The sequence below is a fragment of the Symphalangus syndactylus genome, chromosome X, assembly GCF_028878055.3.
Source record: "Symphalangus syndactylus isolate Jambi chromosome X, NHGRI_mSymSyn1-v2.1_pri, whole genome shotgun sequence".
In the NCBI taxonomy this organism is placed as follows: Eukaryota; Metazoa; Chordata; class Mammalia; order Primates; family Hylobatidae; genus Symphalangus; species Symphalangus syndactylus.
In genome coordinates this window covers 127,691,838-127,719,332 of record NC_072447.2, presented here as the reverse complement: position 1 = coordinate 127,719,332, position 27,495 = coordinate 127,691,838, and the positions used below count along the sequence as shown (strand labels likewise).

General features: G+C 37.1%; 1 protein-coding gene across 2 annotated transcripts; it reads right to left on the bottom strand.

The window, feature by feature from the left end:
- Positions 1-810: 810 nt before the first annotated feature.
- Positions 811-26,978, bottom strand: SH2D1A (SH2 domain containing 1A). 2 transcript variants are annotated; one of them, XM_055268188.2, is made up of 4 exons: positions 26,730-26,978; positions 8,422-8,485; positions 3,901-4,045; positions 811-2,865 (listed from the first exon to the last, which is right to left on the bottom strand). In XM_055268188.2, the coding sequence occupies exons 1-4, from the start codon at positions 26,864-26,866 to the stop codon at positions 2,825-2,827; spliced, it is 387 nt and encodes a 128-aa protein (XP_055124163.1). In that variant the 5' UTR covers positions 26,867-26,978; the 3' UTR covers positions 811-2,824. The 2 variants fall into 2 exon arrangements, with proteins under 2 accessions (XP_055124163.1, XP_055124164.1); XM_055268189.2 differs by having other exon boundaries at positions 2,585-2,865; positions 3,910-4,045; positions 26,730-26,866.
- Positions 26,979-27,495: the final 517 nt, after the last annotated feature.

The following is a 27,495-nucleotide window of genomic DNA, read 5'->3' as shown; positions in this document are numbered from 1 at the left end:
GGTCAGCCTTATTATATCTTGCTACATAAAAAAAAAAAAAATCTTCATTTAAGAACTAAATGACCTAATGATAAGAATTCAGCCTTTTACTACAAGTTTGGCCAATCACCCCAAATTAGGAAAATGTCCAAACTGGGTAGTTTAGCTACCCACCCCTCCAGTTGCAAAGTACAAAATAATGGTATACCATTTACTGCAAGAGAAAACATAAGTGTCAAAGTTGAACGTATAGCATCCTAACAGGAAGACCAGGCATCCTATAACCTTGAAATGCTCAAGGGCAAATCTGGGTTTTACTAGTAGTAGACTTTGGATTCTAAGCTTAACAAAGTGAATCAAATAAAACATAAGCTGATGTTGAAACATTATTAACATAGTTTAAAGCTGTTTCTCACATTTTTAATTCTGTGTCCATTCTACCCCAAAGAATATCTTAAATCCAGCCCTTTATTTATAGTGGAGGACTTAATCAGAGGCATTCTCTATAGACTTTTTCTACCTGTGCACTACCACAAAGGTTCCCTGCCTGTAACAGCCAAACAGACAATTACCTAAGCTTGTCTCCCTACTGACCTTATCTCTTAAGAACAAATTTCAGAGGAAATGAATAAGTATTTGATAAGCTGTCATGTTCCTTTTGGGCTTGCTGACACACTTTTTTTTTCCTGAAGAGAGCTGCACACTTGGAAATATATTGTGCATTTTTCTACCTTGACTCAGCATCTTACAATATGTTAGCATGGCAATATTTTAGATACGGCAAGGATATGACCTTTCTGCAAAGGTGCAAGTGATTACGTACTGGAAAATAGCAAGGATGCTCATGTTGGGAAAGAAAAGGTGAAAAAAAAAACAAAAAACTTGATGAATAAAAGGCCAGCCAAAGAAGATGGGAAGTAGGCTCATCAACAGGGAACTTTGACAGCAACAAAATCAGAAAAGCACTTACCTTTTCCAGGGTATCACTCCGATAAGATAATCATCAATCCTTTATTTGGTTTATTAATAGCATCAGTCTCTGAATATTTTTATAAGGAATTATAAGGAATATTTCAAGACAAATTAGGTAAATAAAGCTTTCAAACACTTTATTTAAATGTGAAAGACTTGATGATTCAAAAAAAGCTTTTTTTCAAAAAAAGGCTCTTGGAAGTGAACATGCAAACATAATTCATATGTTTAGGATTATTCCAGAATGAACACATTATAGAGTTAAAATTAGTTACACCTATTACAATTTAAACTCAAGCCATATAATTAAAAATTATTAAACCTATGCAAGTTATTGTGTAAGTAGGATTTTTAAATTCCTTTACAAGTTAACTTGATGCTTTTACCTCAAGAAATGGTAAACCACCCATAATGCATTACTCAGGCCACACTCCACTTTTGTACTCCCACAGCATCCATATTGAATGTTCAGAAATCCGGTCTTGCCAGTACATGGAGAGTAGCTCTGTCTCTCAGCAGTTAAAACCAAGTTCACCAACACTCATACACAATCCAGAATTCCAAGTTATTATTTTACAGTGAAGCTTAGCCTTTTCATATGGCCCATGGACCAACCAGAGTATTTGCACTGACTCGTTCTGCCTCTAAAGACCAGATCTATCTGCCTCTAAAGACCAGATCTACCTACACACGGGGAACCTCGCTTATCATGTACTTATCAACTTTCATTTTTATTTTTTCCTTGTCTTTTATTGTTATTTTCTTTCACTGTCTTTTATCGTTATTGTTTTCTCGTCCAACAAGACAGTGAACTGAGAGCAGGGACCAGGTGTTTTTACTGCTATGCCCTCAGCGCCCTATTATGTTTGTTGAGTGAATGAATTCTGTGAGCCGTGCAGCAAAGTGACATATAATCAATCACAAAAATCACAAAAATATAAATGTGAGAAGAAAATGCCGCATAAAATTCTGACTCTCATGTAGGTTTCAATCACTTGGAATTTTTTTAAAAAATAATATAACCATAAACTTTCCAGTGGTTTTGTAGGGTTACTTTAAAAGGAGGCTGGTTACAAATCAGTTATTCATGAGCTGCAGCTGCTGAAGTTTCCCTTCAAAATGAGGTCTTCCATGTAGTAGAAACAACTGGGGCAGAGGTAAATGAAAAGAAAAACTCATTTCATTGGATTTGTAATACAATTTCAAATCCTGTAGCATCAAATACGATAAACATGTTTACAGCATATTTTAAATTATAAGATTTTCAACTCCAGGTTGGTCTGTGGATTTTACTGTCCAACATCAGAACACTAGGCAAGAAGGATGCTTTCAGAATTAAACATAAATCCTTCACTCTTTGTCTAGTGCTTGTTTTAGCACACAGTATACAGCTTCAAAAATCCCAAAAGAGCCTATGACACCATAGCTAGTGGAGAACTTGGCAAAGACAAGGGACACCAGCCAACTTCCCCCCATACAATCAAGCAAGACATTTTAAAATTAGTAGCTATAAAATAATATTTCACTAAAAATGGAGCTTTTCACAAAAACAGGATTATTTTTATTTATATTTGGCAAGAATTGACATTAATCCTTTATAAAGTATTCATTATCCTTTAAATTGTTTCCCATTTGTAAATATAATAACTGAAAATAACCTATGGAATTACTTTTTCCCAATCCTCATTTCAAAGCTCCTCACTATGTACAAAAGTCCATTTCAGCTTTGACATCATGCTAGATGCTTCCATTACAGGACGACAATGGCTTTAGAAATGCATTTGTAGCTCACCGAACTGTATTATCTACAATATATAAGACTTAGCATATATTTAAATTATAGAAAATAAAGTACAAGGTGTTTTATTTTTCTTCATGGGGCTTTCAGGCAGACATCAGGATCTTCTCTTATCCCTAAAGAAAAATAACAAAAATCAAGAAAAAATAAACTTACAAACTATTAAAATTACAGATTAACTCAAACTTATAAAATTTCCAACTGCATAAAACGCACAATGACACAACACAGTAATATACCTCAAGCAACTATTACTTAAAACTGAGTTATAAAGAATGGAATACTAGGCAGAAAAAAACAACTAGCCAACTTGGAAATTAGAGTTCTATTTGCATTTGTATTATAAAGGCTAACTATTCATTAACTTAATTCACCACTTGAGTCTAATTGTCAGTTTATGCCTGAGCCTAGGTCCCTGTCAAAAAGGGGCATAACTCATTTTCTTTTATCATAAATATTTATTGTTTCAATCAAGGCCTATCCTCTTACTCCAAACAAATGATAAACTCCATTCAATAGAGGAGTAAACAGTCACGTATCAGATAGCTACAGACATTGGCTGGTATTCAGTCTTTAGCACGACACATACACTAAAATAGGTTTGCTCAGGATATGTAACAATATGTGCCAGTGGAACAACAAGGTCTACTATTTAATTTCCTTTGCTTCAGAAAAATGTCATTAATTCAAGCACCACCAATTCAGAAATCAGAATCATGTGTGCCAGGCTAACGTTAGCTTTCATGTCCCTGAAGGAAAAAACAGTTTACTAAGCAAAGGTAAAGGACAGCCCAGGTGTTCTCTGAATTATACCATCTTTCACATTATTCGTGTCTGAATTAGTGAAGTGAAATGATACTTAGCTACCTATTAAAGGGACAGGAAAGAACAAGATGAGACACACAAGAGCAGTTAAAATGTTATGGGCTTATAGAATTTTTTATGTTTTTACAGAGATTTATTAAAAGTTTATAGAATAATAGATGAAAATTACAGCACATAAATTGTCACCTCTCATTTGACTTGCTGGCTACATCTACTTTCTCATTGCATTTTTCTTACATAACTTCTAATTGATTATATGGTTATGAACAGGTTGACTCATAACTCTGAGCTTCCAAACCCTGCCAAAAATTAAGAGGAAATCATACCTGTAGTACCTTGTGTACTTCTAGCTGAGGACTTCTTCTCAACTGGATACTGCAGAGGTATTACAATGCCTTGATCTGGCTTCTGAAATGCTGAAATGAGATTTTTTATTTTCCGGAAATATCTTTTATGTACCCCAGGTGCTGTCTGGAAAATAAAAGGCCAAGCAAATTATTTACCTATCTCATAATGATACAAAAAGACCTACAAAATGTGCTAGGGATGCTAAGAGAGGTAACATTTGTGTAACTTGTTGAAATATTTGAAAACATAAGGAAGAAGGAAAAACAACATTCCAGAAGAGCTTACTTTGGTTGGCTGAATTTCCCTGCAAGAGGAGCTAATGAGCTGTCATTTCAGTTCTCCCAAAGGTGGTATTAGTTTGTACAAGCTCTTGCTCATCGCCCTGCCCTTCCTGCCTGCTCCCCATCAGACATCTCAAACCTCTAAGGGTACACAGGCCATTACCCACAATGAATTCACCAACAGAGGGGCTGCAGTTAAACAGGAAAAAAAAAAAAAAAAAAAACAGATCCTACAGGTCATTAATAAAAAGCTTGAGGAACAACAACAAAAGAAAAACCAACAACCCATCCTCCCTGCCATCATCCCACAATATAAAATGCTACACAGGAAATTAAAAATTGGCTGTTATGATACACACAGTGCACGGCTAGTTCAGTCCTCATACTCTTTCACCTCACAATATTTCCTGCGCCATTCTTCACATTAAATTTTTTCCTCCTTGGGAAACGTCCCTATACTCCCAAAATTGTTCTCTCCATCAGCACGTCACTGTAACAAGGTTTTCTCTATGACATGAAAATGAAAGACCATATAAGGTCAACTTTATTTATTTGTGTGTTTTTAAAGAGACAGTTATTTGCAGGTGACTATTAAAATGTGTTCCTTTCCTGACATCAGTTGTCTTGCAAAGACACTGCCTGAAATCAACAACGATTTCCTGCAAAAGCTTATGAGCCAAGCTTCAGGCATCAGCTCAAAACTGTCATTTTACATAAAATAAAATAGTATTGCCATGAGCAATTGAACAATGACTAGTTCTTTTTTTTTAAGTTGTTTTTCAGCTATTCCATCTGGTAGATTTTTGAGGTGGGAGCTGTTTGTTTTTTTGCATTTAATGAGAAAATATGAAGGCTGGCATGAAGACTTCTGTCAGCTAGACAGCGGTATGCTGAAGATAGCATACTACACTATCCATAGTAACTCTCAGTCATTTCCTTATGTTGGGGTAATTTTTCACTGAAAACATGACAAAAAATCTTTTTAGCTCTATATTAGTGTTCCCCCATATGTTCATAGTAGAGGTAGAACACTCTCTCACCCAGCTCCACCCCAGTCTCTCACCTACCCTCCACCTTCCTAAAGCTCGATTGAGAACTCATCCAAATATAACATGGCCATTCTTGCAGAAGTCCAAACAGTTCGTTGGTTCCAAGATAGAATCTCCAAATTGCAAGTGCAGGTCATAGGCACAAATTGCCTCCTTATACTTTCCTCAGCGCACTTTTTCATTTTCAAAGCACATTCCTATCTCTTGCCTTCACTATTTCCTCACAAAATGGCAGTTATTGGCTGATTCAGTCATTTCCATTTGACAGATAAGAAAATGTGAATGCAAAGAAATTAATCAGCTTGCCCAAAGTCACACAGACAACCAGAGGCAGAACTGGCTCAGAATCCCAGGACTCAGTCTCTTGCCTTTCAGATTAGAACTGGGCCAAACAGGATCTAGCAAAGCTAGGGTCATCAAACAGAAGAGAAACTATACACTCCCAAAGTGTGGAAAGATTTCAAACCACACATCTTTTTAGCTTCTTGTGGCTTGTAAAATCATTTATCAACAGAAGCATAGCCAGGCACAGTGGCTCACACCTCTAATCCCAGCATTTTGGGAGGCTGAGACCGGCAGACCACCTGAAGTCAGGAGTTCAAGACCAGCCTGGGCAACATGGTGAAAGCCTGGCTTTACTAAAAATATGAAAATTAGCCGGGTGCGGTGGCACACACCTGTAATCTCAGCTACTTGGAAGGCTGAGGCACGAGAATCACTTGAACCTGGGAGGCAGAGGTTACAGTGAACCGAGATCGTGCCATTCCACCACTCCAGCCTGAGCGACAGAGTGAGACTCTGTCTCAAAACAAAACAAAACAAAACAAAACAAAACAAAACAGAGAAGCAACATTTTTATGGGTACTGATACGTAGTTAACACTTGATTATCCATGCTAACAGAGAGGAATAATGGCACTGGAAGTATGGAAGCTATTTGAATTGGGGATCTGATGTTTCATAAGCAAATGACTGGCCTATTTTACAGTGTTTTACTTAGATTAATAAGGACAATTATTTAACATCTGCTGATCTCCTGATCATATACCCAGTAAAGCCTGAAGACACTGATGTCAACAGGGTGATGTCAGTACATTTTTAACAATGTATTGCCAATAAATCACATATTAATAAATGAAAGTAAATTGTAGAATTATCTAAATTAACAATTTAACAAAATTTTAGTCTGAGTCATATAAGATAATACACTAGGCAATGATTTAACCTAAAAGTCTCTCTAAAACTAGAAAACCACATGATATCTGTCTTTCATAATTCAGTGGGGCCAGAGTTTGATTTCATTACACTCTTTAAAACAAATCTCACTTACCTAGATTTCTAGCACAATATATGCACAGATGATGGCGTGCTACTGCCCTGATTTTTCCTGCAGCATGGCAAACTAAAACATTGTTCCAAAAATCAGTATTAATATCTATCATTTACCCAGTTTTGAAAAGACATTTATCACAAAAATTGTACCACTGACAACTCTCATCCTGTCACTGAACTCAGCTATTCTTCAAATTTGCACATCTCCCATACTGTCACCTCTTAGTTATCCATGGAAACATGTATTAGATCACAGCTGGTCTTCAATATGCTCTAGAGAATTTTTTTCCAGTCAGGTGGTATGAGCTCTGAGAATATACACTAGTTTAATATTCACCTTAGAAAAGCACTGCTAAGAAGGTAAATTTAGTAGATCAAAAAAATGCAATATGCATTTCAAAAATTAAAGAATTTTTAAAACTATTTTCCATTTGGGGATAAGTCATGCCAATCTTCTGCTCTCTTGGTGCAGAAAATTACAATATTATTATATAAACAAGGTCAGATCAGACAACAGGATGAGGGGGCATTTGTGTTCAATAAGCCCTCTCTTCTTTAACATGATCACAAGCATGTGACAATCTCATATGATGTTATACTCAAAATGCAGGAAAACAAGTCTAAAAACAAAGTTGTTAAACCCTAAGAATTTAAGATCCTTTCCTTACACAATATTCTTCAGCAGCTGAAGGGTATCTCTCTGGGGAGAAGAGCTATTTCTGGCGAAATAATATACAAACATATATGTGTGTGTGTGTGTGTGAGTGTGTGTGTGTGTGTGTGTGTCAGTATATATTACCCATAACTTTCTTCATAATAAAGTTTAATTTCTTATTCAATCATCTCTGCAGTGATACAGAGAATTTTTTAAATAAACAGGTATAAATAGTTTTGATTAGAAATGGTATAACTTTATCTTTAGTTAGTATTATAGTTTTAATGATCCTTACATAATACAGCAACAGTGTGTTTGAAAACTTGGCCTAATTCATCTCAGTGGTTCAAAACATTTGTGGTCTGTAATTTGTACTTTCCAACTTACTGATAAATTAGTAAACGTGCGAGCTATTTTAACTTCTTGAAGTCTAGACTTCAGAAAATTTTAAATGCACAGATTGAGTTATTAATAGGAGTTGGGGCAATTTTCAGGAGTTCACTTTTTTGAGGGCTCACTGTGTGCCAGGCCTTGTGGCGAAGAGCTTCTTTACGTGTGTTATCTTACTTACTTTTCAAAATGAGCCCTGTGCGTAAGAGAGGATTCTTAGGCTCAGTTTACAAATGAAGAAACTGGCTTACAGAAAAGTCAAGTAACCTGCCCAAGATCATAGACCTATCAGAGAGGAGGGGAGACCAGACCTGGAACCCAGATTCGCCTGTTAACAAAGCCTAGTTTCTTCCACTCGTAACTGTTTAATTTCAAGTTATAACTTCCCAAGGATATTGTAGTCTCTTAGAAAATAAGCATCATGTTTTTTAATCTCCCACGATACCAACACTCATATTGGTATCACTTGGTAAATAATTGTTCACTTAATTATTTTACCTACTTTTGATATGCTTTCTAAGATTTCACATAGTCACTAAAAGTTTGATGTAATTCTTCAACTTTTTTATCTTTCTCCCAAAGTCATACAAATCTGTAAAACGATGGCTAAACAGGACTGGGACCAAAATTCTCTAAAGCTTTCTTAATGACCCATGAACAATTTTGGATTGGAGCTTTAGAGATTTAAACCTTATGAATACTTAATAATGTATAATTTGCTCTTTTATAAAACCAGCCTAAATTTCAAATACCTCCTTGACACCCCCAGAAGCAAAAATAAATAAAACTATACCTCAGCACTCCAAGAACCTGTTTCTGTCTGGGACACTCGGTATGTATAAATGTAACCGTGATACCTGTGAAAGAATAAACTTCCATTACTAAAAGATTCCAAAAGAACAATGGATACTGTAAATTTGAGCTTCATATTACATATAAATGTCACATATACTAGGACACACGTATATGGTGTCATTGCATTCATAGGAAGTAAAGCATAGTGAATCTAACCTGTCTCCATATTATATCTGCCCAACCACAGTTTCCAGTGAGATTTCTTTATCTTTTCATTGTTTGAAATACGGAAATTCATGCCCCTAAAGATTTGTCAAGTTGAGAGACTGTTTGGACAGAAAGAAACTACAACAGGGACCTGTTGTAATTGATAAAACCATGAATTATTAGATAGTTTTAACAAACAATAGACATTTTTAAGTACATATCGAAACTTAAGGTGAAAACATTTCACTGGGATAATACACTATCAGGCCCACATAAATAATTATTAATATTAATAATATTTGTTATAAATATAATAGTAGTATAAGGATATAATACTATAAATTGAATATAACTATATTTTTATAAAATTACTATTATAATGTATAGCAATATAATATTGCTACAGTCATGCATCACTTACCAAGGGGGATACATTCTGAGAAGTGCATCATTAGGTGATTTCGTTGTTGTGCAAACATCATAGACTGTACTTACACAAACCTATATGGTATACCACCTAGGCGATGTGGTATAGCCTATTACTCCAGGCTACAAACCTGTACAGCATGTTACTGTACAGAACACTGTATGCAATTGTAACATAATGGTAAGTATTTGTGTATCTAAACCTATCTAAACCTAGAAAAGGCACAGTAAAATATAGTATAAAAGATAAAGAATGCTATACTGTTTGAGAGTACTTACCATGAATGGAGCTTGCAGGACTGGAAATTGCTCTGGGTGAGTCAATGAGTGAGTGGTGAGAGAATGTGAAGGCCTGGGACATTACACTACTAGAATGTTATAAACACTGTAAACTTAGGCTACACTAAATTTATTTTAAAATACTTATATTTCCCAGATCATGAGGTCAGGAGATAGAGACCATCCTGGCTAACACAACAAAACCCCATCTCTACTAAAAATACAAAAACTTAGCCGGGCATGGTGGCACGCACCTGTAGTCCCAGCTACTTGGGAGGCTGAGGCATTGAGGCAGGAGAACCGCTTGAACTCAGGAGGCGGAGGTTGCAGTGAAACGAGATCACGCCACTGCACTCCAGCCTGGGTGATGGAGCGAGACTGTCTCAAAAAAAAAAAAAAAAAAAAACTGTATCTCTTCAATAATAAATTAATCTTAGCTTCAACTCTTTTACTTTATAAACTTGTAAACTTTTTAAAACTTTTTGACTCTTTTATAACACTTTGCTTAAAACACAAACACATTGTACAGCTGTACAAAACTGTTTTTCTTTATATCCTTATTCCATAAGCTTTTCCCTGTTTTAAAATTTTTATTTTATGTATTCTTTGCTATTTAAACTTTTTTGTTAAAAACTAAAACACAAATACACACATTAGCCTAGGCCTACAGAGAGGGTCAGGATCATCAGTATCACTGTCTTCCACCTCCACATCTTATCCCACTGCAGGATCTTCAGGTGCAGTCACACACACGGAGCTGTCATCTCCTGTGATATTCATCTTCCAGAATGCCTTCTGGAATACTTCCTGAGGGACCTGCCCGAGGCTGTTTTACTGCTAACATTTTTTATATAAGTAGGAGTAGATTTTAAAATAATGATAAAATGTATAGTACAGTAAATACATAAACCAGTAACACAGTAATTTGTTATCGTTATGAAGTCTTGTGTACCGTATGTAATTGTCTGTGCTATACATTTTTTTCTTTTTCTTCTTTTTTTTTTTTTTTTTTGAGATAGAGTCTCACTCTATTGCCCAGGCTGGAGTGCAGTGGTACAATCTCAGCTCACTGCAACCTCCGCCTCCTGGGTTCAAGCAATTCTGTTTCAGCCTCCCGAATAGCTGAGGCTACAGGTGCACGCCACCATGGCTGGCTAATTTTTGTATGTTTAGTAGAGATGGGATTTCACCGTATTGGTCAGGCTGGTCTTGAACTCCTGACCTCAGGTGATCCACCCACCTCAGCCTCCCAAAGTGCTGGGATTACAGGTGCGAGCCATCACACCTGGCCTGTGCTATACTATTATACAGCTGACAGCACAGTCAGTTTGTTTATACCAGTGTCATCACAAATACATAAGTAATTCATTCTGCTGTGGCATTACAGTGGCTACAACATCAGCAGGTGATAGGAATTTTTCAGCTCCATTATAATCTTATGGGACCACCATTGTATATGCTGTTCGTCATTAAGGAAAATGTTGCTATATTGTACATGACTGTATTACTATATTACTCTATAATATATTACAAATGAAGTAATAGTAACAAAATATAAATTAAAAACAAGTGCTGCTTGTTTTTAATTATACTTTTGTGGAAGAGCAACTCTAAAATTCTGTAAACTAGGACTATCTCCAAAGTGCCTTAGTTGTCACTTTATTTTCCTAAAAGCAGCTTATCCTTTTAAACGGAGTAAATATTCCCTCCCATTACTCAGTTTATACCTATATTGTATATTTTTCTAATTGATTTCTACTACATGCCAAGAGTTTTACTTGCTGTATTAGTCTGCTTGGCTGCCATAACAAAATACCATACCTTGAATGGCATAAATAAAATAAAAGTTTCATTTTGAGCCCTCTTTTCTTGCCTTGTGAGTAGCTGACCTCTTGCTGTGTGCTCAGACAGCCTTTTGTGTTGTAATAAGGTCCCCAATCCTATCAGATTAGATCCCCACCCTTATGATTTAACTCATTTAACCTTAATTACCCCCTATCTCCAATTACAGTCATGTTGGAGGTTGGAGCTTAAACATATTATGGGGGAACACAATTCAGTCTATATCATTCCACTCTTGACTCCCAAAACTCATGTCCTTCTCACACTTATACCATCCCAATGGCCTCAAAAGAAATTAACTCATTCTAGCATCAACTTAAAATCTAAAGTCCAAAGTCTCATCTAAATAAAATTAGATGTGGGTGAGACTAGCAGTATTATTCATCTTGAGGCAAAATTTATTTCCAGCTGTGAAACTATGAAACCAGACAAGCTATGTGCTTCCAAAATATAATGGTGCTATAGGAAGAGGATAGACATTCCCATTCCAAAAGGGAGAAATTGGAAGAAATAAAGGGGTCACAGGTCCCAAGCAAGTCCAAAACCTAGCAAGGCAAACTCCATTAGCTCTTAAGGCTCAAGAATAATAATACTCTGCCCTTCAGGTTCACTGGGAAAGCAACATCACCCCCACAGCTCTGTAAGGTGGCCACATCCTTTTTTTAGGGTGATGGCCCCACCCATGTGGCTCTGTTGGATGTCAGTCTCACTTTTTGAAACCAAGGTAGAGGCAGCCTTACCCTCCAGGCCTGTGCACTCTGGGCCTATAGTAGGAATGGCAGCCCTGGTGATCTCTGAATCACCCTCAGGGTCGTTCTTCCCTTTTCTTGAAAGATAAACCATGTTTGCAGCCATGTAACTATACCATACTGTCCTGTTCTCTTTGGTCCAAACTGGTAATATTTCTGCTGCTTTTTTCCAAACTCTATTCCTGACTTCTGCTAGATGGCTGGTTAACATCATAAGTAATCTTAAGTAGTGCTAGATAGTCCAGCCACACCCTTAGTGTTGTCTCCAGAACAAGCTTCCTCATTTATTGCAATTCGTAAAGGCTCAGAATTTTCCAAATATTTAAGTTCCAGTTCCCTTTTGCTTAACATTCCTTCTTCAATTCATCTCTCTCCTTTCGTATTTTACCTAAGCCACTCCTTCAACTTTTTGCTTAGAAATCTCCTCAGACAAATAGTCAATTTTTTACTCAACAAATTCCACCTTCCACAAAATACTAGAACACAGTTCAGTCAAGTTCTTTACCATTTATAACAAGGAACACCTTTCTCCCAGTTTGCAGTAACATGTTCCTGATTTCCATCTGAGACCCCATCAGAATAACCTCCAACATCCATAGTTCTACCAACATTCTGTTCATAGCCGCCTATACCTTTTTCTAGCATACTCCTTAAAACTCCTCCAGCCTCTACTCATTACCTAGTTCTAAGGCCACTTCCACATTTTTAGGTATTTGTTACAGCAGTACTCCTCTTCTCAGTACCAAAATCTGTATTGGTCTGTTCAGGCTGCCATAACAAGATACCATAGACAGGGTGGCTTAAACAACAAAAATTTATTTCTCACAATTCTGGAGACTGGGAAGTCCAAGATCAAGGTGCTGGTAAGGTATGCTTCATTCTGAAGCCTCTTCTCTTGGCTTGTAGACAGCTGCCTTCTTGCTGTGTGCTCATATGACCTCCTTTGTACGTGCATTCTTCCTCTTCTCATAAGGTCACCAAATCTATCATTTTACAGCCCCATCCTTATGATCTCATTTAACCTTAATTACCTCCTAGAGGTCCTATCTCCAAATACAAGCATATTGGAGGTAAGTATTCAAATGTGTGAATTTAGGAGGATAAAAAGTTAAGTTTATAGCACATGCATTATCTCCTTTGGACCCCACAAAAATCCTATTAGGTTTATATTGTAATATTTATTTTATAGATGAGGAAACTGAGACTTTGAGATTTTTTTTTTTTTTTTTTTTTGAGACGGAGTCTCGCTCTGTTGCCCAGGCTGGAGTGCAGTGGCGCAATCTCGGCTCACTGCAAGCTCTGCCTCCCGGGTTCACGCCATTCTCCTGCCTCAGCCTCTCCGAGTAGCTGGGACTACAGGCGCCCGCCACCACGCCTGGCTAATTTTTTTTTGTATTTTTAGTAGAGACGGGGTTTCACCGTGGTCTCGATCTCCTGACCTCGTGATCTGCCCGCCTCGGCCTCCCAAAGTGCTGGGATTACAAGCGTGAGCCACCGCGCCCAGCTGACTTTGAGATGTTAAGTAACCAAAATTAGACTAGAGATTAAGAAGCAAAAATGGGATTTGAATCAGGCCCATTTGACTCTAGATCCCCAGTTCCTGATCCCCACACTGTACTGGATGTAGATTATTTGTTATATTTTAGTATATATAGTAATCCTACTTAATTTGCCTAATAAAATTTTACCTCATAAAACAGTAAGGTAAACTTTATAATGAATTGTTTCAGATTTTGAATGTGAATCTAAATCAATTGTGAATCAATTGAATGTTAATCTAAATCATTTATTTCATAAATTTTCTGATTGCTATTCTTGGGCACAAGTTTGGGTCAATAGAGATCTTTTGGTTAGGACACGTGCTTTTTTTTTTTTTTTTTTAAATGCTGTCTTGCTCTGTCACCCAGTACAGTGGGGTGATCATAGCTTACTGCAGCCTTGCCCTCCTGCCTTAGCCTCCTGAGTAGCTGCCACTACAGGTGCACACTGTTGTGCCTGGCTAATTTTTTTTTTTTTTTTAGTTTTTGCAGAGACGGGGTCTTGCTCTGTTGACCACGACGGTCTTGAACTCCTGGCCTCAAGCTATCCTCCCATCTAGGCCTCTCAAAGTGGTAAGATTACAGGTGTGAGCCACCACACCTAGACAGGACATGCACTGAACTCTGGTTAAAATCAATGTGTTTACAAGCAGAGGGTCATGCTTGACTTGATGATCACATTTACCATTAACCTCCTTTGGAAATAAAAGTATTTAAATATGTGAATTAAATTAGGCTCACGCCTGTAATCCCAGCACTTTGGGTGGCTGAGGTGGGCGGATCACCTGAGGTCAGGAGTTCAAGACTAGCCTGGCCAACATGGTGAAACCCCATTTCTACTAAAAATACAAAAATTAGCCTAGCATGGTGGCGGGCACCTGTAATCCCAGCTACTCAGGAGGCTGGGGCAGGAGAATCGCTTGAACCTAGGAGGTGGAGGTTACAGTGAGCTGAGATCGCACCATTGCACTCCAGCCTGGGCGACAAGAGTGAGACTCCATCTAAAAAAAAAAATTACTATATCTTTCATCAATATGCATCAGGACTGATTACCTAAAGGGCCAAAAAAAATCTGAAACACACTATTCAGATTTACTTGATTCGTGACACTGAATAAAAGGTCAATTTAACTACTGATGTGGATTATATGATGTTTTATTTTTTATGAAGGATTGCCAGAATATTTAGATTATATATAAAATAGCTTGATATATGCCTATATGTAATATGATGAATAAATATACAATATTACAATGTTAAAGTCTTTCGTCTTTTTAAACACTTGAAATCTACCTCAAAGCCCACTAACTTCAGCAAATACTCTATGGGGAACAAGGCAAGAGCTTTGATTTCCATTTTTCACCATGGGAACTCAACATAAGCCTTTAAGTGATTTTCTTAAAGCCACATAGCAAAATGGAGATGTGGAGCAGTGAAACAGCATAGGTTCTTAGTTCCATTTTCCCTATGAGAAATGATTAATGGCAATAATTCAGTATCATAAGGGTGATGTGGAGATTCATTGTTTAAAATCTCAGCAACAAGATAAGCAGAATGGTAAGCAACAAGTTTTCCACTTTCTAAAACAGTGGGTCTCTAAAAAATACAATGACTCTATCTCCCTACTATCATTCAGACGTATTTAGTCAAAGTAAATGAGTCTGTTTTGAGAATTGTTTCCTAACGAATCTGATCTTATCTCACTTTCAGTTAAGTAGCAGGAACCTGAGTACCACTTCAAAACTTCTTACCTCCTTCAGTCTCTGAACAACCTGGTGTCAATGGTACATAAAACTTCTCATGATTAACTCATCTAATATTAACAGTTTCCTTCCCCCCACCACAACCCCTCCAATTTCTGAATGAGCAAAATTCTTTCACCCCTCAAATAGGCCAGCAGTTTATATCTTTCACTTTCAAGTTACTGAAGTAACTGACCAAGGATGCCCTGTAGTCAACTCTTACTATAATATGCCATACATGGAAGAGATCTAAAACAGTGCAACTCAAAGTGCATTCCCAGGACAACAGCATCAACATCACCTGGGAGCTTGTTAGAAATGTAGACTCTCAGGCCCTACCCAGACCTGTTAAATCAGAATCTAGATTTTAATAAGGTGCCCAGGTGATTGGTATGAACATTAAAGTTACAGAAGGACTGATTAAAATGTAAAGAGAATGCCCACATCTCATTGGGAATATTGATGGCAACTTCCCTGTTGTCAACCTGGCTTCTTCCACCTGCCCAGGGTAGTTCTGTGCCACCTCCTCCGTAGTCATTCAGTCTATGCTTTAAGAATGCAATTTTATTTTAGTATAAGCTGAAGGTTTGTCAATCATTTCAGTCTTCATAGGACAGTGTTTCTGAACCATTTTTTCCTTTCTTCCCCGATAAGATTTCTTAGTTTTATTTTCTATAGCTTCTATTATAAACCAGTAATTTCATAATATAAATTAAACTAAAATATTGAATATGCCTTTTCAAACAAAACATACTCTGTCCCTGTCCATGGAAAATCGCTGTTCAAACTGGCAAGTCACATAACAAGACCTAAAAAACCATACATATTTTTGACTGCATAACCTTGCTTATCTTCATACACTCCAAGGAAACACGTCAAGAGGAAAATGCAATTTGACAAAGATTTTCATTATAGCCCTATTTTAATAGTGAAAAAATGGAACTAACGTAAGTACCCCTAAATAAGGAATAATTGCTCAAAATAAGGGAATTGTTTTTGGGTACAACCCCAAAAGCACAGACATCAAAAGCAGAAATAGATAAATGGGATTACAACAAACTAAAAAGCTTCTGAACAGCAAAGGAAACAACAGAGTGAAGAGACAACCTACAGAATGGGAGAACATATTTGCAAACCATACATATGATAAGGGGTTAATATCCAAAATATATAAGAAACTCAAATTGCTCAATAGAAAGAAAACAAATAATCCCATTTAAAAATGGGCAAAGGCAGCTACTCAGGAGGCTGAGGCAGGAGAATGGCATGAACCTGGGAGGCAGAGTTTGCAGTGAGCCAAGATCGCGCCACTGCACTCCAGCCTGGGCGACAGAGTGAGACCCCATCTCAAAAAAATAACACAACGTAAAATAAAATAAAATAAAAATGGGCAAAGGATCAGAATAGACATTTCTCAAAAGAAAATATACAAATGACCAACAAGTATGTGAAAAAATGCTCAGCCTCACTAATCATCAGAAAAATGCAAATGAAACCACAATGAGATATCATTTCACACCTGTTAGGATGGCTATTATCAAAAAGAAGACAACGAGAGAGGATGCAGAGAGAAGGGAACCCTTGCACACTGTTGGTGGGAATATAAATTAGTACAGCCATTATAAAAAAAAGTATGAAAGTTCTTCAAAAAATTAAAGATAGAACCACCATATGATCCAGCAATCCCACTGCTGGGTATATATCAAAAGGAAATGAAATCATCATGTCAAGGAGAAATCTGCACTTTCATGTATATTGCAGCATTATTCACAATAGCCAAGACATAATGCAATCAACCTACATGTCTATCAACAGATGAATGGATAAAGAAAATGTGTTGTATATACACAATGGAATACTATTCAGCCTTAAACACAAAGGAAATCTTGTCATTTGCAACAACGTAGATGAATATGGAGGACAGTATGTAAAGTGAAATAAGCTATGCACAGAGAAACAAATACCGCGTAGCCTCAGCTATACATGGGATCTTAAAAAGTTGAACTAATACAAGCCAAGAGTAGAATGGTGGGTGGCTACCAGGGGCTGGTAGGGGCGTGCAGGGTTGGAACTGGGAAATTTGGGTCAAAGGATAAAAAATTTAGGTTAGGAGGAACAAGTACAAGAGATCTATTGTACAACATGGCAACTATAGTTAAAAACAATGTATTGTATTCTTGAAAGTTGCTAAGAGAGAAGATTTTAAGTGTTCTCATCACAAAATATTAAGTATGTGAGGTAATGCATATGCTAATTATCCCAATTTAGCTATTACACATGTATACATATTTCAAAGCATCATGTCATACACAATACATATATACAATTTTTGTCAATTTAGAAATAAATATATAAATTAGGGAAAAATAAAGGAATTATAGCAGAAACTGGTTCAAAATTACACTTTCTCTGTCAAAGGTGAAGGTTTACAATATTAATGCTGGCTGGGCACGATGGCTCACACCTGTAATCCCAGCACTCTGGGAGGCTGAAGTGGGTGGATCACAAGGTCAGGAGTTCGAGACCAGCCTGGCCAACATGGTGAAACCCTGTCTCTACTAAAAATACAAAAAAAAAAAACACAAAAAACACTGCTGGGTGTGGTGGCACATACCTGTAATCCCAGCCACACAGGAGGCTGAGGCAGGAGAATCGCTTGAACCTGGGAGGCAGGGGTTGCAGTGAGCTGAGATCACACCACTGCACTCCAGGCTGGGCGACAGAGAGAGACTCCATGTCAAAAAATATAAATAAATAAACAAATAAAATATTATGCCAAAATTCAAAAATATTAGAGTCCTAGGTTTTCCAAAAAACTTTAAGCACGTGGACTATGTTGACATAAAATGACAGTATGTGTAATAGCAAAGACTTGGAACCAACCCAAATGTCCATCAATGATAGACTGGATTAAGAAAATGTGGCACATATACACCATGGAATACTATGCAGCCATAAAAAAGGATGAGTTTGTGTCCTTTGTAGGGACATGGATGAAGCTGGAAACCATCATTCTCAGCAAACTATCGCAAGGACAGAAAACCAAACACTGCATGTTCTCACTCATAGGTGGGAATTGAACAATGAGAACACTTGGACACAGGAAGGGGAACATCACACACTGGGGCCTGTCGTGGGGTGGGGGGAGGGATAGTATTAGGAGATATACCTAATGTAAATGATGAGTTAATGGGTGCAGCACACCAACATGGCACATGTATACATATGTAACAAACCTGCACGTTGTGCACATGTACCCTAGAACTTAAAGTATAAAAAAAAACACAAAACAAAAAATAAAAATAAAAAAAAAATGATAGTATGTGTAAAAAGTGGGCACAAGGAGATGCCACTCTGATTACAACTATTCAAAACTGTCTGTCCCTGTGTGTATATAAACTAGAAGTAAATTTAAACTAACATAAATGCATTCTTGCATGTTATTTTTTCATATAGTTATTTAAGTGACTGATTTTTTAAGAAAAACAAGCAGAATTACAATTTGGAGCCTTACAAACCTAGCCTAAGCAAATCACAACTCATAAAAATGTAATTCATTTTTTTAAATTGTTACATCCCCTTTAGGATTATATTTCCTCTGACTCCCTCCATTAATACAGACAAACCAGAAACGTAGTGTAATTTTAACTTCCTTCCCTCATTAAAGCTCTTTTGGACTCTTTGATAATCCTAGAGTTTAAAATGTATCACCAAAAAAAATCAGAAAATGAATAATTGTTAAAGAACGGTGGAGTTTTATCATTGCCTTTAATTTATTTTAATTACTATAAAGCATGTGTTAATCTAGTCTCTGCTGATATTGAAATTTGTCTTTATTTCATCTAAAGTTGTCCCTAACTGTAAAAAAGTGTTCAGGTTAGAAATGGACAAGAAGCAACCAACCTGACTTATTTCTTATTTTCTCAGTGGGTCAGTGTTGGGGACAGATCCTGGTTTAGAACTGACAAATCCACATCAATTCCTTTTTTATACCACGTCAAGTACTACACAAAAGAAAACGTTTAGCTACATCTGACTTCTTCATGACATTTCAAATAAAGCAAGCCAGTACCTATGCCCTCTATGTCTATACGAACTAATGCTACATACAAAATTCTAGACACAACTATAATGATTTTTAACAAATGTTTCAGAACTTTTATATCCAGAGGAATAGTATCCTACACAAAGCCATTATTTTTGAGACTATACTCTGATTCAAGAGCTTTCCAAACTTACAATGGCCCAAACTTTATTCTTTCAGAGAGAATTTTAATTTTTGAAACAGTTAAAAGTCATTAAACTTCAAGTGTGATGGTAAAACTATGTGATATTTTGATGAGTCACGAAAATAAATATAATCACTTCTTCCCCTGAACTTCCATAGCAAGTTTTATTTACGTATGCTTATGATGTTCTAACTTTGTATTACAACTATTTATAGCGCTTATATTTATATTAAAAAACACATATTACACGTTAACTTTACAAATATTAACTCACGTCATAATCATCATAACAACCCTGTGAGGTAAGTACTCTCATTATCACCATCTGCCGTTTTACAGGTAAGAAACCTGAGGCACAGAAAGTTAAAGTAACCTGCCCAAGGTAAAATAGCTAGTTAAGCGTCAGAGCTGGGATGCACACCCAAAGATCTGGCTGGAAGATCTGGGCTCTTAACCACCATTCTATGCTGCCCCTCTCTTATACTAGAGGGAATGTATTAACAAATTGGTCTTTAAGACAATTCCAAAAGCATAATTCTCAAAAAGGGAGGGAATCTGCTTGGACATGGAGCTGGAACTGTCCACTGAGAGAAGGAGGGCAGTGGAGGGAGCTGAAGGGAAGAGGCCAGGTGGGGAGAGCCCGAAAGAGATCAACCCAGACTCCCCCTCTGCTTAAGCTAAATGACATCTTCAGGCTAATCTTGCAACTTTAATTTTACATTGTCAACCGGAGTCAGTACTTGGCTTATTTGCCGTGAATTATCCATTTGGTAGTTTATATGTGGCAAACTTAATCCTAGGCTGGCTTTCAGGCTCACTTTACCACTGGATTGTATTCAGGAAATTGAAAATAATGTTGGTGGCCTAAGTTATCATGAAGATAAATGTGGCACCAAGGCACATATCCAGTTGAATTCAAAAACTAAATGTAAGTTGTAATTTCTCACTAAATGAAGTTAAGTTATAATTTCAAGTTCTTTGCCACACTGTTCCCCTTTATTGCAACTGATAAACTGGAATTTTATTTCATCACTGCTCCTCCCCCATTTCTCCAGTTCAGTTGTTTGACAGGCACTTTATTCCCAGTTGTCCCTTTAAAACTTAAAGGATAAAAAGATAATTATGCATTTATCTAAAGACATACATGTCAAATGACTTCATTGTGTATCCTTGAAGCTAAAGAATTATAACAGCATTTCTTCTTCCAAATCTTCCATCAGATAAGTAGCAAACAAAGGCAGATATGTCCAGAAGGATGCCAACTATAGAAATAAACTATTTTTTGAGCTAATTATTTTAAATATTTTAAATTAGTTCTCGTCCTATCACCATCAAACAATCCCACTGGGCAGTCAGAACTTTCCCAATGGCTGTCTACGTTGAGGGTGAGAAGGGAAGAAATGTGAGAGCACATATGTACCTCAGTGAAAAGAAACTTGATGTATCTAAAAAAACAAAGGGAATAAACTCAAAAAAAACTATCTGCATTAATAAGAGCATTCAGTACACTTGATAAATACAAGAACAGAACATAAAATCTACAGTAGCTTTCCTATGAAACAGAAAATATAGTGGAAACAGATCCCATTTATGATTTTTAAAAATCGGCATACACATTCATATACACAATAACTCGAAATAACAAAAATGTATAAGACATACAAAAAGAAAACTATAAAACTTGATTGATGGATATAAACAAAAAAATTATAAATGGAGAGACTTATGGGAAGGGAAGACTAAATTATTTAAAGATGACAATTCATTCTTAGCTTATTAATAAATTTAATGTAACCCCAATGGTATTTTCAAAAAAAGTTTGATACATAATAATTGTACATATTCATGGGGTACAGTGTGATGTTTCAACACATGTATGCATTGTAATAATCAAATCAGGGGATTTGAATATTTAGGATATTTATCACCTCAAACATTTATCATTTCTATGTGTAAGAACATTTCAAGTACTCTCTTCTAGCTATTTTAAAATACATAAGTTATTGTTAACTATAGTCACCTTACTGTGCGACTGAACACTAGAACTTATTTCTTTTATCTAACTGTCTGTTTGTACCCATTAGCCAACCTCTCTTCATCGCCTTCCACCTTTCCCAACCTCTGGTAACTATCATTTTACTCTCTACCTCCATATGATTGAGGAATCCCACTACAGGGTATCTATCAAAAGGAAAGGAAATCAATATATCAAAGGGATACTTGCGCCCACACATTTATCACAGTACTATTTACAGTAGCCAAGATATAGAAGAGTCCAGCAACAGATGAATGGATAAAGAAAATGTGCTATGTCTATACAATTGAATACTATCTGGCCATTAAAAAGAATGAAATCCTGTTATTTGCAGAAATGTAAATAGAACTGGAAGTCATTATGTGAAGTGAAATAAGCCAGGCACAGAAAGACAAAAATCATGTGTTCTCACTCGCATGTGAGAGCTAAAACATTTGGTCCAATGAATTTTTTTTAACCTAATAAAATGATTCTAGATTTCATTTTGAAGAACCAACAGACAAGAATAGCAAATAACTTTTTAAATGTATTAAAACATTATCATACTATAGTGCTATCAGTGCAAGAATAAATGGATCAATTGAGACAACTAGATAGTCCAGAAACATTAACTGTTATATATAAGCATTTAATATATGGTAAAGTCAGCTAGCAAATCAATGAAGAATGGAAGTTGTATTTATAAATTATATTAGGACAATTGCTAGCTATCTGGAAACAAAATCAAATTAGATCCTTTATCCACATCAAAATAAAACTCCAAATGGAATTAAAGAGGTAAATGTAAACTAACAAAACCATAAATTTAAAATAAAAACTGCAGTAAAGTTTTATGACATATCTCAAGGGGAAAGGACTTTCTAGCCAAGGAAGAAATCAAACACAAAGAAAACGAGTGATGTATTTGACTACTAAAAAGTTTGATTTTTGTATGTGTCAAAAAAAGTAAGGGCAAACACCAAACTTAGAAAACATACCTTGCAACAGATCAAGGATTAGTATATATATAAATTTACAATGTATTAAAAAAAAGTTTGATTTTTGTGTGTGTCAAAAAAGGGCAAACACCAAACTTAAAAAAGATACCTTGCAATAGATCAAGGATTAGTGCATATATATATATGTATGTATGTATAGAGTGTGTTTAAAAAAAGTATGATTCAACTGGTTAAATGAGAAAAATACACAAAAAGCCAAATCATGTGAGGAAATACAACAGCTTAACAACCATATAAAATGACAGTCACTAACCATAGGAATATAAAATGTGAAAAATAAAGAGATAGAGTGTAAATATAAAATAAAGAATGACAGGCCAAATGTCAAGGGAAAATTTTCTTAACTACAATACCCATTTATAGTGAGGGTGTGGTGAAATGGACACTCATGCATTACAGGTGAGCATGTAGATTGGAATAGCCATTTAGGGAAAATATCTCATGATCATGTATATATCAAGAATCCTAAGCTGTTTATGTTTTCTGACCCAGAAATTCCACACTGGAAATTCATTCTAAGGAAATAATCATAAATGCAAGGAAACTTTAATGTACTGAAATATACAACCTGATGGAATTTATAATAACAAAAATATGGAATGAGTCAAATGTCTAAAAGTAGGTGACTGGCTAAGCAAAATATGGTATACTTACAGCTAGCTGGACTACCATGCAGCCATTAAAAATAACATCTTAAAGTTGTCTCTAAGAACATTATATATGAGTATATTTTTTTCATATTAAATGGGAAATGGGAAATGTATACAACTGTTAAGAATACAAGAATACAATCATACTTTTTTAACACACGTAAATTTATGTATACACACACACACACACACACAAACTAATCCTTGATCTGTTGCAAGGTATCTTTTATAAGTTTGATGTTTGCCCTTACTTTTTTTGACACATACAAAAATCAAACTTTTTAATAGTCAAATACATCACTCGTAAGATACAATTGTAAGAGCACATGTGCTCAAAAAGCAATTCATCTTATTAAAATATAGAAGAAAATTCACCTAATTTTTAGCAATAGTCATCTTTAGGTTATAAAACTATAGATGATTTTTCTCTAATTTCTATTATCTATGTGTTTCAAATGTTCTATAATGAATAGGTATAAGGAACTATTTTTAATAGACTTATACAAAAATCTATATTTATTTAGAGAAAGTAATTGAAAGAAATACTTATCACTTAAAATGAAGGTGAGCAATCCTATAAATGGAGAACTCCTTTAGTGCTTTATGAAGGAGTTCAATTTTTGATTTTCTAAATCAGAGCAGAAGAAAAGGCCATATCTGAAAGCCATGATTAGGAGGTTCAGAACTGGGGAAAAGGGCAAGCATCATTTGAAAGTACAGTTTAAAGTACAGTCTGAAAGGCATATGAAATGTATTATCTCTACAATAAAAATACAAAAACTATAGCTCAATTAAATCTTCTTGGTTAATAGGAGTAAACAAAAGATAGAATAAGAAACCATTCTGAGTAAACCCTACAATCAGTGCATGTTTGTCAGCTATACCTTGTTGTCCATGTGTATATGATACCACTTATATTGTTATTTCGACTGCATATCATAAGCATAAGTGTTTTGGTTTAAAATGAATACATGGTTTATTTCTAAATAAAATTTGATTTTATAATTACAGTGTAGCACCAAAAAGAGGGAATGAAATTTTTACATTTATCAAAAGGGACACTCAACTCAAAAACATTGAGAAACTGATAAAAGGCAATGTATCCTCATATCCTCCCTCTGCAGCACATTCTGGCTATCACCCTAACAGTCTCATAAGACTTTGAGGCCCCAGTGTACCATTTGAAAGACAGCGTAAGGGAACTCCCAATTTGTCTAGTATTTTCCGCTACTTCACAAGGAGGTTTTCGTGGAGAACTAAGAGTCATAAAAACTGCATTTATGCAAGATTCACTTTGGGCAAAAACTTAAATGCTTGAGAATTTCTCACCTGCCTAAGTTAATTCCTCATGTGGTTCCGGCCTACATAGGCAAAAGTCTAAAGCTGTCCTTCTCTCTTGCATAAGGTACTTAAGGCAATCTTTTGCAGAAGGTAGGATACACATTACTATTCCTGTTTTATAAATATGGAAACTGAGTCCCAGAGAATTTGAGTGACTTTCCCAGAGTCCATACCCTAACCTCTCGATGTCCATTCCGTTTATTGCAGTAAAGAACAGAATTTGCCTTGACAGTTTGTTAATTCAAAAATATCTGCTGAGTGCCTATTATTATGTGTTCCTGTGTTTCTGGTGATGGAGATAGTATCTCCACCCTCATGGAGATTATATTTTTGCAGGACAGCCCAGCAATAAGTAGGTAAACAAGCAAATTATCAGACAGTTTGAAGCTCTTTGAAGAAAAATAAAGAGATGGAGTGAGTGTATCAGGGACAGGGAGAGGGCACTTGTTCTAGATAGGTGGTCAAGCAAGTCCTCTCTGAGGGAGGAGACAGCTGAACAAACATGTGAACTGAAGGTATTTTTGGCAGAAGGAACAATAAGCGCAGAAATCCTAAGTGGGGGCATTTTTGAGGAGCTTGAGAAACGGGCAGGAGCCCGGTGAGGCTGAAGCCTTAGGTGTATCTTGCCTATCACTACACCCTGTTGTCCGTCCCTCCCCTGCCCAGACTTTTGTACGTTCTTTTTCACCTTTAGGTTAAGGAGCATGTTACCTCCTTTGTCAGCTTCCCTAAAGCAGCGCCTTTCACCCACCCACTCACTCCACCTTCTTTGAATGAGAAAAGAGCCTAAGAATCCTAGCTGGTTTTCATTGCCCTTCCCTAGGTTCCACACAGGAACAATAATTATATAAGCAAAACATAAAGATTCAAGCCCAAGACATTCAATAGCTTCCACGTATTTCCCTTGAAGCCTTTGTGAAAAATGTATTTAGCATGACCTGAGAGCTGCCACAGACAAGGCTTGACGGTTTTTAGAAACCAATATACAGTGAAAAATCCTCTAGCAACAGCATCAGGATAATCTTTCTTCACTGACCCAAAAGGTATTTCAAACTCTTGTGGGGTATTATCAGATGCTGAACTTACTACCAAGCATTTAACCTCATTTGGTTTCTGTCTAGAACCTACAATGCAGGGCTGCTGTTTTCATGGATTTTTTTTTTTTATCCTGCTGACAATAATGCCTGAGCTAGGTCCTTCCTTAGAAATGCCCCCATGATTCCTAAAAGAAATCAACTGAAAAGAGAAGATAAAATAACAATATATCTTTGGTATAATAATAATACCAATAGCTTACATTTATTGAACATTTACTAGGTGTCAGGCCCCAGTGCTAATTTTTTTACTGCATTATGGCACTTAATCTTACAATCCTATGAGGTAGGCAGTAATATGATACCTATTCAATGGATAAGAAAACTGGGGGACTGAGAGGTTAATTTGCCCAGGTCACAAACCTAACATCTGACGAGCACAGGACAAAGTCTCAGATCTGCCTGACTCTGGAGCCCTGGAGCAAAGACGCAGATGAATTTGATTCAAAATGAAGCCTTAGACTGAGACATGCCTAGGCAAATGGCAAAGCTGAATCATAACAAGGGTGTTTTCCCTCCATTCCCTTTAAGACTACTGTGAGTCCTAACGTTTATCAAGAAGGGTCCTATTTCTGAAATCCCCTGCCCCTCCCCGCCCCCCACTACTTTTCTAAAGGATGCTACATCAGCAGATCCAGAGAGGTGATTTTACTCACACACATCCTCCTCCTCTCTCAGCATCTCGACCTAACTGGCATTGCATTCTTAAAGTAATTGACTCTGTTTCTTAATGTGCCTCTTCTCCCTGAATGTCATGCTCTTCCTTTGGGATGACACTTCAAAAGTCGTTTAAAGAGAGCTAGAGTAAAGCTCCCAGGGCGCCACCTGATAGGGGTCAAAATGGAAGTGGGGAGCCTGGGTCTTTCCTGGAGCGAAGGTAAACTCTGGACCACATTTCACCACCCGAAAGGGCATTCTCTGCAGCTGCCCCAAAAGGCTCTGGTGAGGGCCTTCTGGAGAGCAGGGGGCCCAGGGAACGAAATCCCCAGCGAGGGACTGAGGCGAAAGTGTGTTCCACCACGGCCCTGGGCTGGACTTGAGGGTGAGCCATGGAGGAGGCGTCGGCGAGCTGCTAACGCCGGCGCCCCTGCCTGTCTCGGCCTCCACCCTGGCCCCAGCTGCCATTGCCCACCGCCCACACCCTCAGCAGGCCCATGTCCACCGTATCATACTCACAGCACACATAGGCAGTACACGCCTGGCACGCTCTCGCTGTCCCTCAGCAAATAGCTGCCATCCAGTCCAGTGGCAAGCAGGAGCTTCTCGCCGGTTTCCCTGCTGATTTTGCCATGATACACAGCCACTGCGTCCATGGCCTGGTGGACTCTTGGGCGGGCCGAGGAGGAGAACTGTGCAAGGGAGATGCCGCTGCTACTGCAGCCAGGCACAAGTCAACCACCTGACTCCCAGTTCAGCCAGATGTGCAAAAAAGAGAGAAGCACCCAAACAACAGGATGTTGTCTACTTGCCTTAAACCTCCTTCTCACACTTCAATTAAAACGAGCTCAGCAATTCAGTAGCTTGGTTCGATCGAGCTTGCCAAGGGCTTCCAACTTCTGCCCCCCAACACAGGGTTCATACAGAGAGGGGAGGAACATTGGAAGAAGGATTTTGCAAGATTGGGGCTGTACTGCCAACACACACCCTTGCACTCAGACAGGGATGCTTAGTAATGCTTCTGTTCTTGCAGTTTACTCAGAGGCCACCAGGAATAACTTAGCTCAACTAGCCCGTAAGGAGTTGATGATAGAGGCAAGTTGTACATGTCTCTGTCGGTATGTGGACCCACTATGTAGGGCAAAAACATACTGACAAAATGAAAGGACCAAAAGCTCTGAGAACAAAACACTGATAGTTTTATCAGTACTGTCAGTATGCAATCATTACTGAACATGGCCATGAAGACTCCTACAGAATCAGACATAGTAGATGAACAGTGAAC